The following is a 26,814-nucleotide window of genomic DNA, read 5'->3' as shown; positions in this document are numbered from 1 at the left end:
CAGAGACCCTGCCATGGCCAGGTTCACCTGACTCAACAAGCTGCGGTGAGGTCACACTGTGGCTTGCATTTTTTAAAATGTTGGCCTGCACACAACAACCACTTTGGGTAAATTAACCCACAGTGGCTTCTCACAACATGAGAACAAGAGCCATGCGGATTTCTTGCTTCTAGAAATTTTTTTGACAAATTTGGCATGAACTTCCCTTATTAAATCTTCCTTTAGCTGTTCTTTCCATTGGCATTTCTTGTGTGTCATAATAAAATGCAAGTGCTGCATTTGAACTTGCTTTACTTGGGACTGAAATCATAATCTCAGGTTCTTTTGAAAGCATTGATTTGACTTTCATAATGAGAAGGTCCTGCCCTACGGCTTCATTAAGCAGTATGAAATTTAACAGCAGTCTATTTTTAATGAAACTAAAATATGGGCTTGATTTGAATTTAGAATGAGTGAACAGCTAAAATGTTAAAATATGCAAATAAATGAAGCTACACTGGTTAATTCATTTAAGAACCAACCTAGAAATAATAAAACAAAGCTGTCCCAAATGGCAATTGTATTGAAACAGACTACTTTACAAAATTGGACCCTTAAAAAGTGCTATCTAATTAGCACTGTTAGTTATCAGGCTTTCTAGACCTCTATCTGCAATCAATTTCAGGATCAAGACACAGTTTAACATTTTTTATATGGAAAATGATGAGTTTGCTCTTTTAGAATGTATGTGAATAGACTCCAGTTATCTTAGCTTCAAAGAAAAACGCAGCCGTGTTAAACGATGGAAAAGTCCCTTTTGATGAGAATCACAGCATAGGAGAAAATACCAAGAAACTCTTTATATGCCAGAGTCTAAAAATGACTTTAATAATGAATGCAAAGCAACAGCTCTACAACAGTTTGTTTTTCTTTTCTTCATATACACAGTCGCCATATTTTAAAAATAGAAGTATTATTTACTTTAGAGAGAACTAGGGATCAAATTGGTCATAAACTGAGCAGAAGTCCCTTTTATTATTTGGAGGACAAAGGAAAATCTTCAACTGTTTGGAAGTAAAAAAGCAGTGGCCATAGAAACATCATATTCATGCTAGATGTCAGCAAAATCAGTAAGTGAAGTTAGTGTTTTACCATGTTCAAGATCCAAAAATCAATCAGCAGCTCATAATTCTCAAAAAGCAATTTCAAGTCAATTTGCAAAAATGATGATGATGATGATTAGTGTTGCTTCTAAACATTAAAAAGAAGGTTCAGGTTCAGAAGATTCTTAAGAACATTGTTTAAAAATAAAATCATGTTCACTGTGCAATTTAAAAGGGGACTGCAAAGCAATGAGGCTAGCACAGAGGCAGTATCAAAACTAAAACCACAAATGATGTGGCCTGGAGACCAGCTTTGTGAAATTGGAAGGCTTGGGCTCAGCACTTTTGGTATTACATAAACTTCCCCACCTACTCAGCACTTGCTGAACAACCTTTAGAAGCACAGTATTAAGCAACAGCCCACATTACAGACTAGTAAATAGCCTGGTATGTGCTAGGCTTTATATGTTTATATAAACAGCAGTGCGACCTGCTTTCCCCATGAGTGACAGGAGAAGATGTTGCTATAATTGGCTGTGGAACAAGTCATCCAGAAGGCAGTGTAAGTACTCCCAATCAGGGCTGCCTTGCTCTGTCTTTCTGACACACCATCATTTCCAAATACATTAAAACTGTTGCATATGAAGCCAGTGTCTAAAGACAGAGGCTGCACTTTGATTTGCCATCACACTGAACGATGCAAAAATGAGATCACAGTCCCTGTCCTTTTGAAGTTTTGCTTGGAGGAAACACAGAAAACAGCCTTCTACTGAGCCAAACCACTGGTCCAGCTAGTTTAGTCTTGTCCTAGTTGACTGGCTGCTGTCAGTTTTCCAGCCTCACCGGGAAACAACAGGAACAGACCTTGTTACCTACTGTGTAAAGGGGATAAATATATTACAAAAGCCTCTGCATTTGCCCTTGCAGCCCAGTAACCTAGATACAAAGCTGTTGCACAAAATAGGGTTTGATGTGCCGGGGATCATCTGTTAAAATGTGTGTTTTGTTTGTGACACACCATCTGACTGACCAAAAGAGATGGCAGCCCTCAGCTAGCAGCAGGTCCACCTCTCTCAATAGGATGCCACAGCAAATTAAAAAATAAAACCACCTTTATCCTGAAAAACTGCTCTACAACTGAGCTACAGCCCATCCCATACAACTCTATTATACATAATAAAATGCTATATAGTATTCGTTCTTTTAAAAGGAAGACAGAACTTCGAAGGGAAGCAACACATCAAATACTGAGGGACGGCTTGGGAATCTGCTTTCCTTTACACCTGCAACAGAGGAAGCTGCATCCTGAAGCGATGCAAATGATGTTCCTGCCCTGCTCAAGCAGCGACAGATGTCCGGGCACACCGGAGCTCAGTGAGAGCATCATCTGGGGCCTTGAGAAGGGCATTTTAGTAAGGCACACTTCTCTGCTTAATCCTTTGCTTCTATGCCCTATTTTTTTAAAAAATCAAAGTGTCATAAATTACAAATAATTCCCATCCCCCACAAACACATTACGTGTAGCTTTTTCTTCCACCAGCTGAGTGGTTCACTAATTGGTAGAAATGCATTGCCAGGGCAATAGAAAATTGAAGAGATTTTTAAAACCCTCTAAAGAATCCCCAAATGCTTCCCAGCTCTAGCCTGTGCATGCTGCACAACGACCATTCAATGAGAGCTCTAAAATAACTTCGCTTGTCATATTATATATATACACAAAATTAAGAGCTAAGGCTTCATTATAAGAGCTTTAAGAAGCTCTAATTTACAGCTGGTACCAGATGAATTTAAAATGAATATACTATTAATCTGCCTGCCCCCTAGACATGAGTCCCAACAGAGCATAAGACAACTAGCTTTAAATAGAGAGTGCCAATTCTGCCATGCAAGTTACAGCAGTAACTTTGCTCCAGTGCTGATTTGAACAAAGCGTACTTATGCATACAGATTGCTGCAGTAGAAATATTCCAAAGTTCGGGTTTTGTTTTTTGTGTTTTTTCAGCATGGAAGGGAAGCAAGATGGTATTATGAGGTACAGTAAGGTAGCCAGGTTTTCATAAGCCTTATTTTCTTGCTTTCCTAATCATCATTTTGCTAGAGTTTGGTCGTAATGCAAAATTCTGGTTTAATGCAAACTGCTATATTTGTATGAAAGCTGGAGAATAATTCTTAATGGTCTATTTGTTGTCATGTGAAGCATTTTGGAGTAGCTTGACTCCAAAATATTTTGCATGGTAACAAGGAACAATATTCTGCTGCTGGGAAAATGTCTTCCTCCTCCCTTTTAGGACTGCAGCTATGCTTCAAGGGAAGAGGGAATTCTGCAGGCAGGGGAAGGGCTGAAGACTTTAGCATCCTTCCTAATGGAAGTGCCAGAGCTCAATCCTTGTGAGACCTGCTTCCACTGCAGGATACATGCACTTAGCAAATCTCGCTGTGTTGCATGCAGCTTACTCTCAGGTGTTTAAAATCACATGCTTAAAATCATCATGTGCTTTTGAGCATAAGCATTAGCAATATTTAAAATCATTACTCCAAAAAAAAACCCCATGCACTAAAGAAGTGAGGATCAACCCAACTGTTTAACTATATATTAACCACTATGGATTTACACAAAGAAGAAAGGATAATAAAGGCATGTTAAGATGTAACTGAGCCACACTCTTGACTATGGCCTAGGAAGCACACACTACAGAACTACAACGGTGGCCCCTGCTAAGCCTATGCATTTCCATTAATACTTCACTGTCCTTACCCAGAAAGCATCTCATCTTTGGGCAAAACTAGATGTCAAGTCACATGCATTTTGGTTTAACTTGTGGGGCTTACTGTTGTTTGTTGTTGTTGTGTGTGTGTGTCTGTGAGGGAGCTGGATAATTATTAGGAAATCAACAGGAAAGGAGAGGGAAAGCAACCTCTAGAGTTCTACAGAGAATCTATCATGTGAAGCTGGCATTTGGACTAGAAAGTCTCCCACTTGCTTAAAAAAAAACTGGCCATTACATGCAAAGATAGTTTTAATATCACATCCAGTTTTGATGTGATCTTAAACCCTCCACCTACTATATAATTCACATGGAAAAATCAGATTCATATTTCTTAGGATAGATTCACATTTCCTTTTCAGTCTTTCCATTTGTTGTAATTTCTTAAAGTTATTTTGTGGTATTGGAAGAAGGAATTGGCTGATCTGCTCAATGCAATGAATGTCACAAATATTACTATGATTATAGGGTGAAGAAAGCGGGAAGAACAGCAGCAAATTCAGCAATTTTAACCAAAAGAACTATAATTTTAAAGTTATTCAACCCAATATAAGCTACACACACAATCAGTATCATTTTACTGGATAATATTATACGTTGAGAATTAGAATGTTAAGAATTTATCTAAGCATTTCTCAATAATAGCCCAGAACTTTAATGCTAACCATATTTTACTGTAAAGAAATCATACATATTGTTCTTGATATCGAGACCCCAAATGCCTCTGAGATAAAATGTCAGCTCCTACTTAGAGTTCTTGCTGTTTTTAAGCTATCATTTCTGGACAATAATACAAAGCCACCATATATAAACAACAATTATTTTGGGACCATAACAAAGAATAATAAACTACCCTGGCTCCAAACTACATTAGACTCTTTGCCCACTTCTGCAGCATCTGAGTCACTTATGGGGCACAGGAGGTGCTTGCCAACATGATTGTACTCCCATAATTACTGCTTCTGTGTAAACCTGGCTTGCGATGGGGTTCTTTCTTTCTTTAACACATTCAAAAGACCATGGTGATTTCAATATGGAGAAGCTTTGTGCAGATCATGGGCAGTGGTTCACCTTGAAGAACTGGTTTGGCAACCATTCTACCCTGTCTCCAACATACTCTTGAGGGTGTGAAGGGAAGCCATGGTTGCATCCTGCCATACATGTCGTGTTGAGTAGAGAATTGGATTAGATGACCTCTAGGAACCTTCCAATTCAATGACTGCAGGCTAGTGTTACAGCCATATCAAATTGCAGTTTGGCATCAGCAAGAGAGCTGCAATATTGAGATGATCCATTTCCAAGTGGTTTTGATGCTCATAGAGTTAAATCATATTTCAGGTCTGCATTCCAGAAACAGCTCTGATTACATTCACCATCTCCACTGCCAGCCATAAAGCATCATAAAACATCTCAATTAATCACAGCACTCAGTGATTTAAATTTGATCTAATTAAGTACTGAAAGTAATCCAAATATCCAAAATTTTACAAAGGTTATTACTCTTGTGCCCTATAAGCAAAGTGTACAAGATAAAGGGAAAAATAAAGACACAAAGCAGGTTCAATATTTAGGAAGCCACGAATGTGCTGCTAAAAATCTTTGTTGCAGCCAGGGCTCCATGAGGCTGAGAAAGTTTGAACCCCTCTCCCATGAGTTTCACAGGATGAGAGGAAAGTGTGGCATCGCTCTGGGGTCAACAGCATTTGCACCTGAATTTCCTTTGCAATTGATCTAGGAGCCTATGGAGGCCAGTGAGCAAAGCTTTCTCACAACCACCTAGAACTCTGCATACAATGCTACCCATATGACAGTGAAACCCACCATGGCTAGAGCAATGGGAACCTAGTGCTTCAAGAAACTACTGGAAATGGGCTGCAACACTTATTTCCAGAACAAATCCGGTCAGCAGAGTTAGCAGAAGGAAGCTCTGCTGACCTGTTCCATTCCAGAAACAGGCATTTCAGGTCATTTCCAGGAAGTGCTATTTGGCTGCTGCCTCAGCAGTGGATCCTGCTGGTGCAACACAAACAGCGGAAGTGCTGTGAAAGGAGCAGCCATTGCCCTTTGAGGGCACAAATGTGATGTCTGGCAACAGCCACACTGCTCAGAAAATGGCTGAATGAGGCACAAATCTGCAAAATTGAGAAGGTATAACAGTAAGTCGTGGTGAGTATGTTGCAGATGGATTTTGTGTAAAGAAGCACAAAAGTGAGGGGATGGAAGAGACTAATTTTCTTCAGAGAACACTTCAGGTGAATAACGTGCATGTAAAAGAGTAAAATGTTTTATCCTTTTCGAATTCCATTCAGGTCTCAGTTACCTCTTCTAAGACTAAGAACAGTTGTTGCAAAACAGAAATTGTTACCAAAACTGGAGAATTGTTTGGTAAATATACCAGGCAGGGAGTCAATCCTGCATAAATTCAAAATATTTTTAACTAGCAGTTGGCAAAGTTATGGGTAAAGCAAGTATATGTTACTAATTAAGTTATTGCCATCTCCTACAAAACATCACTGTAGAGGCACAACTGAACAACTTGATGTTATGTGATTTGCTTTGTCACTTGTTTTAAGAAGTTTAATAGTTACTTAGTTCATTCTGAACAAAGTTAATAAACATTAAGGATCTACTTCATGAAGCAAACAATGTAAATTAGGAAAAACGAAAATTCATGTTCATATTTGCCATGGGGTGATTCTGAATAGAAAGAAAAGCAAATGCACTATTGTTATTTCCATTTTTGATAGACTTATTCTTTCATATTTGTTCAATTTGTTCACCAATATTTTGAGCATATATCACAGTACAAAGCAATTGTATTTTCAAAATGCAAGGTTGGGCAAGGTTGAGAGTATATTGATCTTGAGCTGAAAAGACGATCAATACTGTAATAAGAAAATCGGGCAATCCAAGTCTAATTTCCACTTCCACTACCTTTTAATACTTTTAATGGGTTTCAAGTATATACACCCCCAACTGCTGCATTAAAACAAATCTAAATTAGAGAGGTACCTCATGAATGTTCCCTATATTTCAAACTCTTCCATCTCAGACATTTCACTAACAGCCAAAAAAACGGCAAAAACTGGCTTGGAAATTTACAGCTTTGGGCATGCTTATTTAAACATCAAATAGGTGTAGTAAATGGTTGCATTTCTCCACATACTCTTTTCCCCCTTTTTCTTACTATCCCTATATCATGTCCTTTTTGGCTATTAAGTACTGGAGCATACCTTATTTTATTCATTCATTCATTCATTCATTCATTTTATTGATCAATTGATTGATTGATTTTCTATCCTACCCCATTAGCCAAAAAAAGGCTCTCTCAGCCTTAGACCTTAGCCATACGAGAATCTCAGATAAACATTAATATGCATTTTTAACAGGCAGTTTCTCATCCAGCAAAAGGACTTTGCTTGACAATACTAATTCACCCAATCAGCTCTTCACACTTACACTTTGTCATGTTCTCTGGTATCAATCCCTCCTTGCGCTCAAAGGTGTGGGATGCAATATCCAATCAGTTAATGTTTGCTACTTCAGAATTTTCCAGGCTGGGATAGAGCTTTACAGAACTCTTTAAACTTAAAGAGCACCCCCCCCCCCACACACACACCAATGCAGTCTCCCTGTCCCCACACTGCAGAGCCAGCAGCCACAGAATCAGGTAATGGCCCTTTAAGAAGCAACCATTTCTTCTGCTGGGTTGGGGCTAGCAGGTCTTGATCAACCAGCCTTCATAAAGCTTCAAAGGCCTCTACATGTTGCTCCTCTTTGACTAGCAAAGTCCTAACAAACAAGTCTTACCAATGACCACCCAGCATCTACCACTGCTTTGAACTGGCCCCCATGAGAATACTGAGCCAAACTAAGACAGAACAGTCTCTGGCAATTTGTTGCTGCATGCCCAATCCCCACTCCTGCCTAATAAAACCATAAAGGCAGCCTAGAAATAGAGAACCACCACCACAAATGCCACTCTTAATGGATTATTTCTGACAGAGTACACAGAAGGTAGTCCCAAGCACAGGGATTTGTTAGATAGTCTACTATAGTATAGTCCAGTCTTTCCCAACCACAAATCCCAGAATTCCCATCCAGCAGGGCAACTGGTGTTGCAGTCCAAATGTGTCAGGAAGGCACAAAGTTGGGGAAGCCTGGAGAGTCCTTTGGGTGTTTCTGAAAAGTAAGTCCAACCTAGATGTTGGATGCCAGCTCCCACCCAGTCCTGGTCAACAAGGCCAGTGGTCAGGAGAGATGGAAGTTGGAGGCCAACAACATCTAGAGGGCCACAGGTTACCCACCTCTGCCTTCTGGTCCCTTATTTCCAGTCCAGCCAATTTCTCCCATAACATGCTACATAGCTGTCACCAATGTAATAGTCCCAATTACACAAAAAAATAATCCATGATCTGTCCAAAGATATTTCTCTTTAAATCAGATCATACAAATGCTGCTGAACAAAGATATTACCATTTAAACTGAAGTCATAGGCATACTTGTTCAGGAATATGTTTTGTTGAATGAGACATTTTGAATAAACATGCACTGAGTAGTTTAGCATTTAGAGAACTTCAGTTATTCGATACTATAGAAATGAGGCAACATCAATAGTAGTGATAGTTAGCCTAATACTCTGTAAATTATCGAAATCAGACTTGCTATGTCCAAGATTCAGTCGTGAAAGGAGAACAAAGGTCAACTAATCATTGTAGCCAAGGATAAAAGGAGAAAGTGGAATCAAAATTGGCAAGCGGCTGTAGACAGAAATCCAAATGCAGTCCAGAAGCACCTTCTCTCTATCCTGCTAGCAATATATCCATTCACAAACATACTGGGACACTTTCTGTTACAGCAGAGAAGCTACAGCCAGTCCTTGGCCATACACATCTCTTTGAGGAAAACATACTGTGGACTAGACTGGACCACATACAGGCACAATCAACAATGGTGATTTTTATGAAGCAGGTGATACTTTTCCCCAGCTGCTGTGAAAACAGGAACTATAACCTGCATTTGTGTACCACTCATATCATGCTGACTTTTCCTGTGCAATCATAGGCAAACACATGGTTGATCAGGAATTGCAGTCAGCTGCCTGTGGCCTGGGAAGAGCTTCCTGTTAAGTGAACTTCAGAGCTGCAGAAAAATGCTTCTCCTTCTCAGCACTGCCATGACCTTGCTACCTTACATGAAGGTTCATAACAAAAGAAAAAGGACCATCACTTTTGCTACCCAATTTGATCTTACCAAAAAATGTTCTTCTTCTTCCCCCTCCTCTCTAAATAAGGTATCTCCAAATTATTTTTCAGATGTGTAATATGACACACTGATAAGTATTAATTATTATGTAAAAAACATAGCCCTATACTAGGGTATCAATGATAGTTTCCAGTTACCCAATATATAAGAAAGCACTCACAGTCCAAAAAGCATGGGGTAGATTAAAATATATAAAACAAAAAGGGTTTGGTTTAATTTGCATAATGCATCTATACCCCACCTTTCTTCCTTCATGACATTTGAGGCAGCTCTTGGGGTACTCAGGTAGGCTGGGTACTGGCCAGACAGAAACCTGCTGAGCTCCAACAAGGTGGCTACATCATGTGTTCCCACATAATCTCCTCAAAGCATAGTAGTCTTGAAATAGGCAGAATTGTGTCACTTACATTTATTTCAATCTCAAAACATATCCAATATACTCCATGAAGTACAGAACAATTATAATAGTGATAGATTCTCTGTGACAGGTGCCCATATCACACATTCTTGAATGCTAAAAATTAGAGGAAACACCACATTTTTAAAGCACATCTACTTCTTTACAGAACATTTCAAGCATCCTTGGAGGTTAGAGGTTATTCACTCTACCTTAACACACGTGCTGTGAGATTAAGCTCCAAGATACCAAGAAGCCTGCTTTTTCTCTCTATTCCACTGGTATCTCTGATAAAGTCTAAAAGTCTATAAGAGTCTATAAGAGCAGAACTCCCCCACTTCCCTAGCTGACACAGCAAATTTGACATTTTAAATTTAGGGTTCTGTGTCCAGACATTTAAGAAGTCCTTTTAGCACTTGCATTCATAGATCTTAAACCAAAAACGCTATGGCGCTTACCATGCTGCCTGCAAATTTTCCCATTTGCCTTGTTAAACTGCATTATTCTGTATCTCCCTGTCCACAGTGCATAATAATAAAAGATACAAGTCAGCTCTATGTTCTGGCATTAGCTATTTCTGACACATACAGTTGCATGCATGCATACATGCATGCATGCATGCATAAATAAATAAATAAATAAATGGAATGCTAGCAACATTTCACAATGGTGCTTATTAGTTTTAGGAAATGGAAGCAGATCAGGATAGCATTCTGCTACAGCGTAAAAGTAAACACATCCTTTTGGCCCTTAGTAATTTTCTGACTGGATTTTCCTAACACTTTGTATAATGCTGCAAGTTTTCTCTACAGTATCAATTTTGGCCTAGTTGTATGAAGTACCAAAGGGACCAAAGCTAAATGAATATACCATTCCAGCCACTGTATGGCTCACTTGCAATCTTAATTATTTAGACAAAACATCATGCAAACTCAAACTACATATAAGCAATTGTGCATGGGGTAGCAATGATTCTGGCAATCACAATTAGTTCAGAATGGATTGCAATGATCATAGGAATTACCATGCTAATATGTACTGGTATGTTAGTCTTTCCAGTATTTCTCACTATATAAAGATGGAGATAAACAAGCAAACTCCGTATGATCAAGTAGGAAGCTTCAGTGGCACTACTGTGCATGTGAACTGATCCCAAACTAAATTATCAGCCTCTGAAGAATTCTACACCTTCTAACTACATTCCAAGTGACTAAGATTTAAGCTGAACTGGAAAAACAGAGTGAGTTTTGTGAACATGTTCATATCCTTTCAACACAGAGATTGGGAGCCTCAAGCACAAGCACAAATCCAGCCCACCTGGGGTTTCTATCTGCCTTCTGGGGAATTCCCCAGAAGGTAATACTCCCTTTTTTGGCTCCATTTCCTTTGCCTTGGCAGTGTTCCTCCATTCTGAATGGTTCCTCTAAGACTTGCTTACTAGCAATAACAGCTATAAACTAGAGTATGCTAATATCTTCAGTATTTTTGGCCCCACCCCATTTGCTTTCAGCCCTGAACATCACTAAACTGCAACCCTCCAGAGACTGTCCAAAATTGAATCCAATTATCAATTTGAAAAAAGCTCAATTGCTCAAAATTGAAAGTTTGTCCATTTTGGCTGTTTTTGTAGTTTCCATATTTTCAATCAAAAGTTATGAAAATGCTAGTGGAGAGAATGCCTGGTGCCAGGAATGGGACTTGAAAAGTTATTCAATGCACATTAACATACAACGTTTTAAAGCCTTTGCCATTGTTCTTAATGCCTGGCATTTATATGCAACACTGTACAGAAAAACAGTTTTTAGCATGTGCATCATTCTGGCGGGGGGGGGGGGGGGGGTCCAGAGAGTCTCCATACAAATTAAAATGTATGACACTGAGACTGCAGCAGAACAGGAAAAACAATTACTGCAAACAGGCATACAGAAAAAAACTGCAAAACAATGAGATGTGGGTAGTTTTTCACTTACCATTTCACACTGTACAAACAATGTTTCCCATTTCACACCCTTGAAACAAAGACTGAACACTAAGACTATTTGCTGCAGCACTACTAAGAGCTGACATGCTTCCCATGCGTTCAAGGGTAATTCTTGTCTGCATTACAGAAAACATGGGCATTTTTTTTATTTCCATGTTTCCTTTTCTTGAAATAATCAATGTAGTTTGACCACAGTCAACATTTAAGGTTTATTTCTTAGATGTTCTCCAAAAGCTCTTTGTCTTTAATCTTTCATAAATGGCACATTAAGAACATCATCTAAGAAATAACCATGTAAGATGTGGGTTTAAAAATAACGGTTCACAAATTTCACTTTAAGGATATTTAAATAGAACTCAGAAAACCAATGGAGTACTTTCCGCATCATGACTTCTCTGTGAAATAATGGCAAACAATTCTTCTGCTCAAACTATAAGGTCCAAAATGAAACTAACTTAAGAAAGACAATGAATAGTACTATTAACTAATCTTCTCAAAGCAATCTGCTGACAGGTATAAAAGCAAAGCTAACTTGGTGAGCAATAAACAGATGCAATCCAAGGAATATATGGGTTGGTGGAAGTGCTGATGCCAATGACCCACTTAGACATTCACTCTGGGAATGATTGATGCTACCAATAATTCAAAAACATGCAGTATTACAAGAACAGAGTAAATTCACTGTCCTAATGTTGTTTGGAAGTTGGGTCAGCAATTCCATTGCTAGGAGTGAAATAGAATGTTCACAGCTATTTTATGTCTAAATTGTTTTTTGCAGAACATTTATACTTCAGCCTTCAGTCCTATTACAAGCATATTTGCCACTGTTCTGAGTGCACAACAGTAGGGGTTCATGTGGTAAGCAAAAGCAATTTGCGACAAGACGATGAACATATTATTTCATTCCTAACAGCAACACATACGTATAATAAAACAGACAAAGAGGCCATATACTCCCATCCCCACAAAAATCAAAGCACAGAAAATGTCCTTCTTCCAATGTGCTATCAGTTCTGCCCCATCTGACCTCACACTTTTTTGTTTTAGACTGAAGAGAACTCAGGTTTTCTGCACAGCCTAGAGGGATTATCTCTGATGAAGAGTACTACAATCCATGAAATCTGATGCTGTAATAGATTTGTTAGTCCTTAAGGTACCATAACACCCTTTGTTGTTCTGCTGTAATAAACCAGTGCTACTTCTCTGGAGTCAAAGTCCACATCGTAGATTAATTATGGTAAACGGCTGTGGTAATGAAGCCATCACAGGCTGATTTTCACTGAATATTTCTGTGCTATATTACGTCAGGAAATCTGTGACTGATCTCCCTGCATCTTTTTAACTTAAGGCAACAAAGGGATAGCTATTAATTTGATGGGAAGACAGCAAAGGGCATTCTGCCCACATCATCTTTGTGATCTAAACCGCTCTCTGAACTTGCTCTTTCGCCTCCAGAGGGGAAAATACAAGCATGATACAGATACCTACCTTTTTTCACAGAACAAATAGCAGCAGGGAAAGGGAAAATGGAACAGGCACAAGGATTAAACATGCCCACCCGTGAAGTTTCCAGGTTCAACATAACAACCTCTCTATACAAGTGTATGAAATTGTTTAAAATCATCAAATAATTATTGTTTAAAAGTGTCAACCACAGCTCAGCTGGAGTAACATGTTGTTTAGCTCTGATGCAGCACTGATTGCAAATCAAGCCCCATTCCCAAACACCAAGAGGAGCTGAGCAACACTTTCATGGGACCATAAAGTTGTAAGGGGCCATTTAATCCTTTGAGTCCAACTGTTTGGCCAGTGCATTCATGACAAATAGCTGTCCCGGTTCCACTTGATGGAAAGCCCACAACCTCCCTAGGCAGCTGGTTCCACTGTCTGACTGCTTCCATGAGCAGGTATTTTCCCTGAAAGGGCACCAAAATCTGAACTGCATATAGTACTTGAGGTGAGGTCTGACCAGCACCAAGTAAAGTACCCTACTACTTCCATGATTTAGAAATTACACCTCTACTGATGCAACATAAAATTGAATTTGCCTTTTTTACTGTCATAATACACTGCTGAGTTATATTCAGCTTGCTGTCAAGACCAAGATCCTTTTCACAAATACTGACAAGCCAGGTATCCACAATGCTATAGCACTGCAATTTATTTCTTTTCCCAAAATAAAGAACTTTGCATTCAAGACGGAGGTCCTGTTGGTTGGCGGATCGGGTTTCGGAGAGGGTGGATTTGACCTGGTCCTGAATGGTGCAACACTCCCTCTTAGGGATAAGGTCCGCAGCTTAGGAGTACTCCTCGACCCGGAGCTTTCTTTGGAAGCTCAGGTGACAGCGGTAGCAAGGAACGCCTTCCTTCAGCTTCGGCTGATTAATCAGCTGCGCCCCTACCTGGAGTACGACTGCCTGGCGACGGTGACACACGCGCTGGTGACTTCCCGCCTAGACTTCTATAACGCGCTTTATGTGGGGCTTCCCCTGAAGACAGTCCGAACACTTCAATTGGTGCAAAATAGAGCTGCCAGGTTGCTGACGGGGACGGGGCGTTATGCTCACATGACTCCAGTCCTCCGTCAGCTTCACTGGCTTCCCATTGAAGCCCGGGCCCAATTCAAGGTGTTGATTATGACCTATAATGCCCTAAACGGCTTGGGACCTGGCTACCTGAACGAGCGCTTACGTCCGTATATGCCCAACCGCCCTTTGAGATCTGCGGGAGAGGCCCTTCTCCGGGAACCCTCCATGAAAGAAATTAGGAGAGTAAGTACCCGGAGGAGGGCTTTCTCTGCGGTGGCGCCCAACCTATGGAATTCACTCCCCAAAGAGGTCCGCCTGGCTCCGTTGTTACTGGTTTTTCGGCACCAGGTAAAGACCTTTTTATTTAAACATCATTTCAATTGTTAAAACATATGATCTGGCCAGGGCAACTTCTTCTTCCTTCTCTTTCTCCTCCTATATTTTTATTTTATACTGATAATTCTAATTTTATATTTGTAAATCAATGTATTTTTTTGTATTTTTGTATTTAATGGTAATTTATTATGTACTATTGTATTTCAATGTATTTTATCATGTTGTAAGCCGCCCCGAGGTTTCAGCAAGGGGCGGCATAGAAATGTTATAATAATAATAATAATAATAATAATAATAATAATAATAATAATAATAATTTCATTCTGCTACTTTCTGTCAGTTTTCTAAGTTATCAGGATAATTTTGAATTTTGTTTCTGTCTTTTAAGGCATCAGTTATCTCATCCAATGTTGTGTCATCAAAAAATTTGATAAGCTTTACTCACATCTTCCTCCAAGTCATTAATAGAAATATTGAAAGTACAGGGTTCAAGATGGGAAAGTACTCTTATATTGCTAACACTATGTATCAACAAGGACTTAATAAAACAGGGAAATGGTAGCAGAATACTACTGACTGTGATAAAACCTACAATCCTATACACCAAGAAACTATGTAGAAGTGCAAAAGCTTCACAGCAACCTCACAATACTAAAATTTGAAAGGCTCACTAAGGATTCCATGCACCACTACCTTAAAGTTAATTTGAGACCTATTTGGGTTTACATTCATAGAACACTAGAGTTGGAAGGGGCCAAAAAAAGCCATTGGGTCCAACCCTCTGCTTACTGCAGGATTCCAAGATGGCTGTCCAGTTGCATCTTGAGTGCCTTTAGTTCGGGAGTGCCCTCAACCTCCCTAAGTAATTGGTTCCATTGTCATACTAACAGGCAGGAAATTCTTCCTGATGTTCAGCGAGAATGCGACTTCCTGTAGCTTGAGCCCATTATTTCACGTCCTGCACTTTGAGATGATCAAGAAGAGATCCTGGCCTTCCCCTTTGATGTAGTAATCTTCATATTGATCCACAAGGCACTTGCAAGGTGTTATGCTAAGATACGACAGCAGAAAGCACTGGTCAGGATTCATAACGAACAGTGGCAAGCAAGGCAGCAGAGCAGACCCCATATCCATCGCTGGCTATTCCCCCATAAGTGGTGAAATAGTTGCCATACCAACTACCCACACAGGGAAGTCTGTGGCTGAAAAATTGCCACAAACAACCTCCAGGGGAATAATCACGAAGAAAACATTGCACAACAGTTAATGAAAAATGCCATCTCCTTACATAGGAAGTAAACAATGGCAATTCTAAATGAAATAATGTGAATGGCTCTCAGATTCTGAGAGGTATGCATGTATCACCTTCCAAAATCTGGCCTTTCCAGATCTATTTGGCTGTAATTCCCAATTTCCCCAGCCAGTATGAACACATGGCATCTTTAGAGACTTCTGCTTGTGTAATTCATTGATTGATTTTCATATAAATTTAAGCCAAAATGCAAAATTTGAGATCCATTTGGGATCAAGGACACAGAACTGAATTTTGCCTCAAGAAGATTCAGATAACTTAATTTATTGTGAATGATCCTCTATTTATGACCTGAGGTATGTTTAAACACAGCAGAGGAAATAGAAGGAAAACTTCCACTCTTTTAAAAAGTAGTCCTAAACAGGGAAAAGTGTAGCTAATATCTGATCACATAACTATACCAGCCTTCCCCATCCAGGTACCCACCAAATGTGTTCGACTGCAATTTCTATTATCCCCGGCATGACCAATGGCTCTGTTGGTTGGTGACAGTGGTACATCTAGTAGTACACAGTGAGGTCAAAGTCCCGGGCTCCACAACCTAGTGGCTCCCTCAGAAGTAGGTGGTGTTGAGGGCACCAGGGCAAGAGAAGCAAACTTCCTTCCTTTCCTGCAGTTACAAGGGGTGCTGTGATTTAATTGAGCTTAAAATACAAAACTGTCCATGTTCACAGTATTTCATTTCATTTCATTTCATTTCATTCATTTATTTTTGCATATGGTTGACATTTATGTTGTTGTTGTTCTAATAGATCAGGAACATAGAAGCAGTTTTAAGGCATGAGATGGCAGGAGAGAAAGAGAAAGGTTAGTTCGGTGATTCACATGTGTCCCGTAATAAGACTATTATGTCCACATCTAAAAGTTGCAGTCTAACACACTCAGAGAGCACCAGGCTGTGGAAGGTTGGAATATGAATTAAATAAATAAGCAAATTAAATAAAAGCATTTATTTATATCCAAAACGGCTCCTGGCACATCTTATACATACTGAGCAAAACAGGACAGTCCCTGTCCATAAATGTTATTTATCAACTGTTATAAACAGCATGCTTCAAGATGCCTTTAGAAGAAAGCATAGCTATATTCAACATCAAAATATACAAGAGCTTGAGCTCCAAACTAAAGAGAAGCACCTATGCATCATTTCTGTATGGGAGGACAGAAAGTAGATTTCTAGATGTTTTGAAGTTCAGGTCTGAGAAGCTCTTTATCAGGCATGCCACAAGTTAAAGTCTAAAGCACCTGTAGATTTACGTTCCACCAACCCCCGTCCTATGGCACAGAGTCTATGTTCAGCTCACTTTAAATTTTAATCCACACCCTTGAAGGGTAAAGCCAGATAAGGAGTCAGATCACTTTGCAACTACTTTTGTGGTGGGGAAGGTGGCATTGGGCAATAAGAGTTTGCTAGCTTTCTATCATATTTGTTCCAAGTTTAATGACAAAAGAAATAGTTGCTCAATATTTATTACTACTTTGCTCAAAGATTTACTCAAGGTATTCAAACTGTACCATAAACAGGACCATTACAGACAAGTAAGCCACTTCTATTCTTAGCCTAGCTCACACATTTTTAGCAACCAAGTGATAAGGATCAAGAACAGTATGGGGATGGACCTGAACTTAAAAGTGCAGTCATATGCATGCTTACATAGAAAAATCTCCTATATGGCTCAGTATTCCACAGCTAACTTTTCTGTTTATACATGCACAGAACTGCACCTTTAATTTCCTTTTGAAATCAAAGTGACAAGTCATAAAAAGTTGTCTCATTGATTCTAATGTGGCCCAACCCAAAGGAACTATTTGATTTAGGTCAATGTAAAGAACTGCCTTTTGCCCAGCCGACTCAGATATTTTTGGTCAAGTTCCCCTCAACCTACATGTCATTCAGTGCAAGAATTATCATTACAACCACTGAACTGATTAAATGACTACATGGACTGTGAAAAAAATACACAGAAGAAAAATACATTGTCTTCTTTACTTCTCCATAAGCTATTTCTATTGAATAAGATAAAGACAACACTTTAAAAATTCTTCTATTTTTAAAATGTATCATTACCTTATTTTATTAGGACTTTGGTTTATTACTTAAAGCAAATTTTCTGTGTATTTATTGGCTGATTAGATGTGTATCATGTGGTCACTGCTTCCCCAAAGGATCCTATCTAACATTAATAATGCTTAATGTTTAAACTTCAAATGATAGAATCCCATAAGCCAATGGCACTTACATGAGTATTTCCTGTATGGGCCATCCATTTCATGTGCTTTTAACAGTCAAACATTGTCCATAAGAATTGAGATCCAACTATGGAGAAGATGCACCTACATTACACCTGTAATATAGTAGGCCATAAAAAAGTAGTTATGATTCCTAAGAAAGTCCTAAGCCTAGAACCCAAGATGGAGCACTATATATTGTCTAGACACAGTTTTCTGAATCACTTTGGTTCCTTATAATTCTAGTGATTTAAATGTGCTTTATATGTACATCTCTTGAAGACAGAGATTACATTTCATCACATATACAATTTAGCACATGAACTTATTTTGCTACAACTATACTGGCATCTTACGTATAAAATGCTCGTAGAGTTTGGCTGTGGGCCATAATTTGTGCATATCATTGATTATCCTTGGATGAATAAACCCTCAATATTCTCAAATCATTCATGGAATTTAACACTTGCTAAGCTATTTCCTAATAATGTTGAAGAAAGAATGATGGTAAACATTTGGGTTTTGTTGGTTTGCAAATGGTAAAAACAATGCCAAGTTCCTGATTTCTACACATCAGCCTTGCTCAAAAATAAACACTTGTAGGCATAAACCGAAGATAGCATGAGAATTCCATCCCAATCAATCATCTGACATTTCTTCTGGAAGCAATACAAATATTGGTTGTCCAGTACCATTGATGGAGGGGGAGAGAGAATTCTTTTCCTAAGGAAAGAACTGAATTGGACATTGTTTTTAGACGTACATAACACTGAATCCTATGCACACTTAGAAATCTCACTGTATTCAGTGATGCTTATTCCCAAGAAAAGTCTGCATGAAAAAGCAGCCCTAGAAAATTAAGAGCGTTAAAAATGAAACAAAATTTATAAAAGCAGAGTGTGTGCCCCAGGAGCTATCCTCCTGGTTAAATAATACTGCAGTTCTGAAAAAAATATTTGTTGAGCAAAGCTTCTGCAGAAGGATGTTTAAAATCTTGTTATTGCATTTCACATCAAAGAGCTATTAAAATGATAATGTACAGTTTCCCTCAGTATGAAGTGGCTAGATTGTTACAATATATTGCATAGTTTACCTGCAGATTAAGGCCTAACACAGTGGGGGCATGATACTGTACTGTCATTATACATCACCAAAGAGTCTTTAATCAGCAATTCATTGTCACAACATGATGTGTCATTTACGTCTCTAATCTGATGAACGACAGGACAGGATACAAGAAAATGTCATTCCCCAGAGGCTGATCAAAAATCCAGAGTCCCTGTTATCCAGTAACTCTTAAATGTATTTGGGTCACAAACCATAATCGTAATGTAGTAGAATTATTACACTAACAATAAACGAGGGAAGAAGCTTTTTTTCCCTCCAAAGCACCTGCAAGCATATCCTTATGAAAGCTTGAAAAATTAGAACCATGATCATCAACCCTTAAAATAATAAACAGACATTATGCATTCAAAAATATTCTCAGTAGATGTGGTATGCAGTATAGAAAGTCAGTTACCAGACTCTTAAAAACAGTATTCAGTAACCATCACACACTCAGGATCAGATGCACAATCTAAAACTGATCCAATGCTTTATGAGTTAAATGCATTTAAAAGCTTGATTGTAAACTAATTTATATATAAGTAAGTATGATTGACTTCAGTGGCACTTGTTTGCACATGTTTGTTCCAAAGCACAACTGTCTAAATCTTTAAGCTCACTTTCTTGGAAATGTACTACTATTTCAGCTTAACTGTATTATGAATCAGAGTGTCTATCTTTATTACTGTTACAGCAGTTTTCATTAAGAACAATGAAAAGGTGCATTTCAATTATTTATGTCTATGCCTAGCAGTATTGTTTCAACAGGGGGAGACTCAGGCAGCAATCAGAAGAACAATGTGACAGTTTCAAGTAAAATGTTCTAGAAAACAAAGCCCACTTTCTGAAACATATGAGATTAATTGTCCTATTTGCATAACCCTTCTGTGCCAACAGCCACACTAACAAGAGCACCCCTCTGTCCAATAAAAGTTGATCTTATTAAATGCACATGGCATTTATCCAAATATAATCTTGGGACTGGGCAGCCACTTGTACAAAGCAGAACCCATTCAGAGAGAAAGCGTCTCTGGACAGAGGTATGCACTGCTATTTATTCTAACACTTAAAATAAAATGTTACGAGGAAGGTTGCTTTGTTTAGTTTTAAATTGTCTATACATCATCCTTCATCAGTGAGCTGTCCACCACACTTCCCAGAGGTACTGACTAGCAAAGATAAAATAAAACAAGGCTGTGCTTCAAACTACTGAATTAGTGCGTTGATGCATGATGCGCCAATCTCCTCATTCATAAACACCACAGATCTCTTTATTGGACAAGCCCCTGCAGCCAGTTCCGTCTATCTGGGACGAAGGCTGCAACTGAACAGTCATTTTTAGGTGGAATCTTGCTTCCTCGAGTATCTGCACATACACCTCGCAAGAAACGGAGTACTGCGAAGCAGTGCGAGCAAAACCGTGCTTGGGAATCCGCACAGGAATCCATACAATGTTTCCTCGCTGCAAAGACATGGCAGTGCTAACGACCCTCCGATAAGAAAGCAAATTGATTAGGAATTGCCATTACAAAGCGGGAAGTGGCGCAGAACGTACAAGACCCTGAAAGAACGGCAAAGGAATATATCCCATCACGGCAAGAAAAAAGGGGGGAGGGGTGCAACGAATCTGCCCGAGGCAGCGGCAACTTTCTTCCCCGGGCTGCCTCCATGGAGGGCTATTTTTAAGAGAGGGCCACCGAGTGGGGGGAAAATCAGGCACAAGCCTCAGATCCCTCCCCCTTTAACTAGCCCGTCAATGGTAAATTGCGAGACGAAGCTGAGAATGGAGGAAAGCGGGGTTTCTGCTGCGGCAATATCGCCGAGCAAGCAGGCGTTTGCGCAGCAACCATTCGCCGCTGCAGCTCCCATTGCAACGCGCCGTTATCATCCTCGGTGCCCACGCAAAGCCTCGCCCTCCCGGGGTGAGTCGGGGGATTAATTGCCCCCCCAAGTCCCTTCACCCTTTGTCCCTGCGCAGGGCTGTTTCCGGGGCTGTTTTGGGGGGACTCACCCAGAAAACGAAGGAGTAGATGATGAGCAGGGTTTTCAGACACGTTATCACGGGTTTGGTCTCCATTCTCCTCGATGCCATAATACTGAAATCCCGGCTGCTGGCTTCGGGCAGGGGAGGAGGGAGGGAGCGCGCGCGCGCGCGCGAGGGAGGAGGCGAGGGAGGGGGCGGAGGCGGGGCCGGGGAGGGGGCGCTCGGAGCTGCGCTCACTCCGCCGCCGAGTGGCTGATCGGCGCCGCCTGCCCTTCTGCCGCCGCCACCGCTGCCGCCGCGAGGGCTTTAAGGGCAGCCGCTCCTGGGAGCTCGTGCACAGGACCGGGCCGCTCCGCCGCCTGTCCCGCCTCCTGCCGCCGCCGCGGCACCATTGTGCAGTCACAGCGGCGGAGAAGGCGGCGGCAGGGACACGGTCCTTCTCTCTGCGCCCTCCTGCAGAAGGGCCAGGACGGGAGAAGGACGGGGGCTTGGCTCCCTCCCACCGCCGGGGACACACACCGCACACCCTTTCTCCAGCTGTCGATGGGAAGGGTGCTGACAGAGGCAGGAGCCCAGAGGGCACGCGGGAAGGGGGATGCTGTGCCGTTAGCGAAAAATGCACCGCGGTGCAGTGCGAGAAGGAAGGCGTTTCTGGCTGAAGGGAGTTAAAGCAGATGGACCCGGCGGAGAGAAGGGGGATGATGTAAAACGCGCCCGTGAGGATGAACATGGAGAAATGTCCGAAAAAGCCAGGCTAACATGGCACAGGGAGGCGAGGCTTCGTGTTTCATGGAGCCTGTTCACGCACGGCGTGGGCATATGGCTGCAGGAGAAGCAAGCGCTTGGAAAAGAGCTGATCGAGCAAACCCCATCTGCCACACTCAGGCTTCCACTGTGGAACATGTCACTGCAAACGCTCGACTCTCTCCTGCATCACAGCGGGGCCATTTGGCTCGAGCAGTGGAGGCTCAGCTTGTGCACGATTCTCATCACTTCACAGCTGCCACACCTTGAAGGGGGTGCATGGATAGCTGGCCGTGCAGGGTAAAGGGAGAACGCAGATTCTTGAAAAGCCAGTGGGTTGCTTTCCAAGGTGAAAGAGGCCCGGTGTGGCTCGAATCAGTCCTAAAGTCATTCCTTCTGACCTGAAAGCTCTAACTCTGCTTCCCCCGCCATTAGGGAGGGCACGATCACTTGCGGGGGAGGCAATGTCATTCGTCATACAAACGATCCTATTAAAGCTTTTGAGTGCTTTCCTAAAACCACTTCGTACAGATTAGTTCAACTGATTCTACTAGCAGTATTCCAGAACAGCATGAGAATCACTAGGAAATGTACAGGTACAGGTAAAACCTGGTTAAAATCAACACTATTGATCTGCAGTTAATGAACTACTTAATCACCACAAAAATCAATTGAATGATTTCTGCCTTGTCATCAAAGCCAAAGCAGAAGCCTAAATATTGTTACTTTGAGGATAAAGGAAACTAGGTTATTATTTCAAATAGGACCATTTCTACATTAATTTATTTGCAATTAATTTTTTTTCTCAGACTAGAGAATTTTTTAAATCCAGATGCAACTCAACAATTTTCTCCCATAATGAGAGATCTGTGGAGAAACCAGCACAAAAAGCTCCTCAAAGGACATGATCAAGAGGATTACTTTGGAATACAGAATTAAATTTAAAATACATGCAGTCCACATGAAAATAAATACCTTTTGGCTTACTTTATGTTCTGAACTAGCCCCAAATCACAGTGGCTGAAAATACAATGTCTGCAAAACTTCTGAAGACTACTATGGTTCCTTACTGACAACAATCAACAGTATAAGTAATCAGGAGCTGCTGGCAAGTATCTCATGGAAGAGATATGAAATAGCCTGAGAGGCTGGTTGGGTTTACCAGGTATTCCTCAGCTGCACAGCTTTTATATGGATTGTGCCTGTCAAATTCCACTTTACACTGTTGTGGCTGTCAATTACTTAGAGGTGCTCTCAGATACAACACAGCTTTATTTAGGAGATGAGAGACCACCTGAACTGAGGTGGAAACACTCTACCTAGTTACAGAAGTGCTGACATTCTATAGCTTTACATCTTTATATAAATCCATGCATACATATGCACTTTTTAAGCCTTCCTAGAACATCTTGTGGTTTGGTTGTTTCCTGTGGACCAGGCATCTAAAACTGCATACCCTGTGGCTGTAGTTTTTGTCTAGTTGTTGACTTTTATTGTTTGAACTCATTTTCTAGTGGTGGTGCCCATTCTACCCTGACTGTCACTGGTTCTAAGATGGCACCTCTCATGTAAAAAAAAAAAAAGGGTGGGGGACTACTGATATGTCCTCTTCAAGGCCCTTTTGGCCTCGCCTACAATCAATTTTCGTTTACACTCAGGAGCCTTTCCGCTTTCTCCACAGGCATGAGTTGCTCTTGAATTTCTCATGGACTAGGCTCCTGAGTTCTGTTACAGTACTAGCTGCACTGAAATATATGGAAGTCATGACTAAGCTTTTAAGTAGGGACTTGGTTGTGCCACATCAGTCAGGGAACAAACTTGCCAACCAGCCAGTAAGATCCCATGCATATGTTGAGGTAACCTCTAGTTGCTTGCAATCTGACTTACTTCATCTCTGTGATGTTGTACAGTGGTCATGATTTCTCCAATGCAATCTATGTATGCACCACAGGTATGATTTAACAGCTCATAGACTCCTGCCTGTGTCAAAGTGAGCATATCTAATACTTCTCTGTTGTCTAGCACAATTTGGGATAGTTCAGATGTTTCTTTGACCAAATTGACCTGTCTTGCAATTGTGGCATCATCACTCTTCTCTAGGGCCATACTCAGATTTAACAAGACTTCTTTGAGGGTAGTTATTTCTTTGAGAAGGAAATAACTGATAAAGATAAAGGCTTTATCTTTTTCCTTCTCTTGCTTATTACTCTTCACCACCAGGTGAGTTCTCTGATCCCATATAGATACTATCACTCTTCTTTCTGTGGTATCTGCCCAAGATTTTTATGTGCTAGGCTCCCATACCTTTAGTAACCATGGACATTGGGGGACTTTATGTCTTATGTAGGATTTTTTTGCAATTGCAATACCGACAAGGTCATGTGTGCTAAGATATAATAACTGCTCTGAGTTTGGCTCACATTGAAAATGTAAAGGTTTTTTTATGCATTTGGCATTGTTAAAAAGATTGAGGAATGATCCAATTATTTCTACTCTCCAACTGTATATAGGCTATTGTGAGTGTTGTGCTGATTTTCTGTGCACATCCAGGGGTACCTGCCTGATTCCTCTTTCACCTTTATCAGTGACATACAGATTAGAATTGTTTCCTGTGTGGATTATGAGAATTTCCCATATTTCAACTTCCAATGCATTTATTTGGTGTTTACAGATATTTCCACAGAAGCACTGAGGACTAAGGTCAAGGCATTTAAGGGGAGATCAGAGCTCTGTCTCCATCCTCACAAGGGGAGACTCAATCTGTCTTATGGCCTCTGCAATGCTGTACTTTGGGGCCATAAGACTGCAGCCCAGGGACTGTGCAATCCTTTGATATCAGCAACATTAATTCACAGTTGTTTTGTCCTCTGTACAAAACAGATTCTAGTATATTATCATTAGAATATTGGTCCTCAATGGTCACAGTAAATCTGACTGTAATTATTATATAGGGAATTCTAAACAATATCATTTTAACATTTAATTTAAGGTTTCTTGAAAGAATATAATTAACAAGCCACCTTGGTTATATGCCTTCAACACCTTGTGCTGTCAATTCCCCCCATCCTGCTGTTTTTGCTTTTCTTTGTACTATCATAGAATTGTACTACTCAGAAAGAGAGTAGGCACATTTAAAGAAAACTCAACTCTTAAGCAGACATGTTTTTAAAAAGACGTTCAGAATTGGAGCAATTGCCCTTAAAATGAAAGGTAAGATTTTTTTTAAGCATGGGATATTCCTTGTGCTTGAGGACTATCACTCTTTTCCACTCCATCCACCAGAAACTGTAGTAAAACTTAGCTCCTCTCAGGCTATGAAACTATCTTTTATCACTCATTAGACCTCATCATAGTTCCTCTTGCATTATTTAAGCTAAAGAGAGTATAATCTCCATTGTTCTTGACTAGGTGGTCAAATTTGCATTTCAGTCAACTTCCCTTGAGCTCAGAATGTTCTTGGTCTCTACTCTGCCAAAGGCAAGCAGGGGCACCATTCAAACTTTTCTGAAGGCTACATTTTTATTAATGCAAGAAAGCTCCCTTACTGTATTAACCACAACCCCCGATCATTGCTACAGTTCTAACTTTATATTTTTCTTTGCAGCCAGTATTTCATGCAGTGCTCTCTTCTTTCTTTCCACCACAAAAAAGACACTCTGAACCCCTTTCTCTGTTAGCCACCTCTCCTTTTCTCAATCCACTGAGACACAGCAGTGCTGTCCCCCTCTAAGGGCAGTCGACAAGGCTTTACACCACCTCCTTACCTGGTTGGGGTTACATTGAAAAAGATAGTATGAGCACAGGCATGCCGCTGCTACTCCTAACTTTTCCGACATTGCCCTTCAAATTGGAGCCCCAGCTTTGGGCTCTCCCTCTTGGCCTAGAATGTCTGACACTGCCTTGGCAGAGTGGAAGGGAACTCACTTCAGGGGTTTCTTACTACTAGTGGATGGCTAACAGGAATCCTTAGATGGGTAAGGAACATCTGCAAACAATGGGTAGCTGGAGTTTTCCCAAGAAACCACTAGTAGAAAATGGGATCTGCAGGCCTTATATAGACCCATCCGAGGAATGATTATTTCTCAGATGATTGTTTCCACACTTAGGGGAAACTCAGTATAGAGAAAGAGAAGCATAGTCAGATATGAACCCTGAATTTAGGAATGCTGATTTCAGTGGGCAAATTCACACGTAATCCCAACCCATCAGGGTGATTCACCATGATAGGTTGGTGGAACACCCCCTGAAAAAACCTCACAGTAAGCTCAAGAGAAAATTGGGCTCATTGTGGGTGCTTTGCTGCTTAATGTTTCTTTCCATCATTCCCTGGTGGCATTCCCAGTGGACTGTGGGGAGGGGAGGAGCAGCCATGATCACAGATAAGCCAGAAAAACAGGAGGTGTCTCAAAAGTATTGTGGATGTACAAGGAGCTTGTTGATGGGCTTAATTTCTATAGGAAGGTCATGGAATGAAGGGAAAAAACACCAATGATGACAGCAGATACAGCCATCTGGAAAATTCTAAAGGACTGGATTTGGCTCTCAGGAGGTTCTTCACCTTGTGTTAGATAATTACCCCCTTGCACAATGAAGTTGTGGATATTACATTTGTACAACTCATACAAATCTGCATCCAACTTTCTTTGTCTTTTTGGTAAACCAAGTTTTCTGATCATGTCTCCAAGGCTATAGTTCAGGGGAGCCCTAGATTTCATTTGTTTTCAAGGAATTGTAAAACCATGCATGAAATTGCAAAGAATTATTTCTCCATATCCACAATCTGTTGACAGCCAGTGTGAAGTATTACTATACTGTAACGATTACAGTATTACTATACTGTGCTTGACAGCCCAATCCTACAAACCTGTCAGTTAGAAATATTGAAAGCCACTTTACAATAATTTTCTTCTTGATGTTTCTTAAAGGATGTATTTGTGCCCTCCTGCTTAGGTGCATAGCTGCAGGATCCTCCAGCGTTGCCAAGCACTTTTGGATGCAAAACCTCGGGAGTAGCTCATTCATTTCCTTATTGTTATGCTTTCTCTACTACCCTGACTAGCAAGACGTTTCATGGGCACTGCTGC

At 40.5% G+C, this 26,814-nt stretch overlaps 1 protein-coding gene across 2 annotated transcripts in view; it reads right to left on the bottom strand.

The window, feature by feature from the left end:
- TSPAN7 (tetraspanin 7) overlaps nucleotides 1–26,555 on the bottom strand; it is a 106,216-nt gene extending 79,661 nt beyond the window's left edge. The window contains exons 1-2 of one of the 2 annotated variants that reach the window (XM_044441899.1): nucleotides 26,549–26,555; nucleotides 21,014–21,117 (exon numbers count right to left, since the gene is read on the bottom strand). In XM_044441899.1, the coding sequence (XP_044297834.1) occupies nucleotides 21,014–21,094 (81 nt within the window). In that variant the 5' untranslated portion in view covers nucleotides 21,095–21,117; nucleotides 26,549–26,555. Of the gene's footprint in view, nucleotides 1–21,013; nucleotides 21,132–26,548 lie in introns of those variants that run through there. The other variant, XM_044441898.1, reaches the window with a different exon arrangement.
- Between the last annotated feature and the right edge of the window lie 259 nt (nucleotides 26,556–26,814).

This window comes from Varanus komodoensis, unplaced genomic scaffold (assembly GCF_004798865.1).
Source record: "Varanus komodoensis strain SLA01 unplaced genomic scaffold, ASM479886v1 scaffold4, whole genome shotgun sequence".
Taxonomy (NCBI): Eukaryota; Metazoa; Chordata; class Lepidosauria; order Squamata; family Varanidae; genus Varanus; species Varanus komodoensis.
The sequence above is the reverse complement of the archived record's forward strand: the minus strand, read 5'-3'. Positions and strand labels throughout refer to the sequence as shown.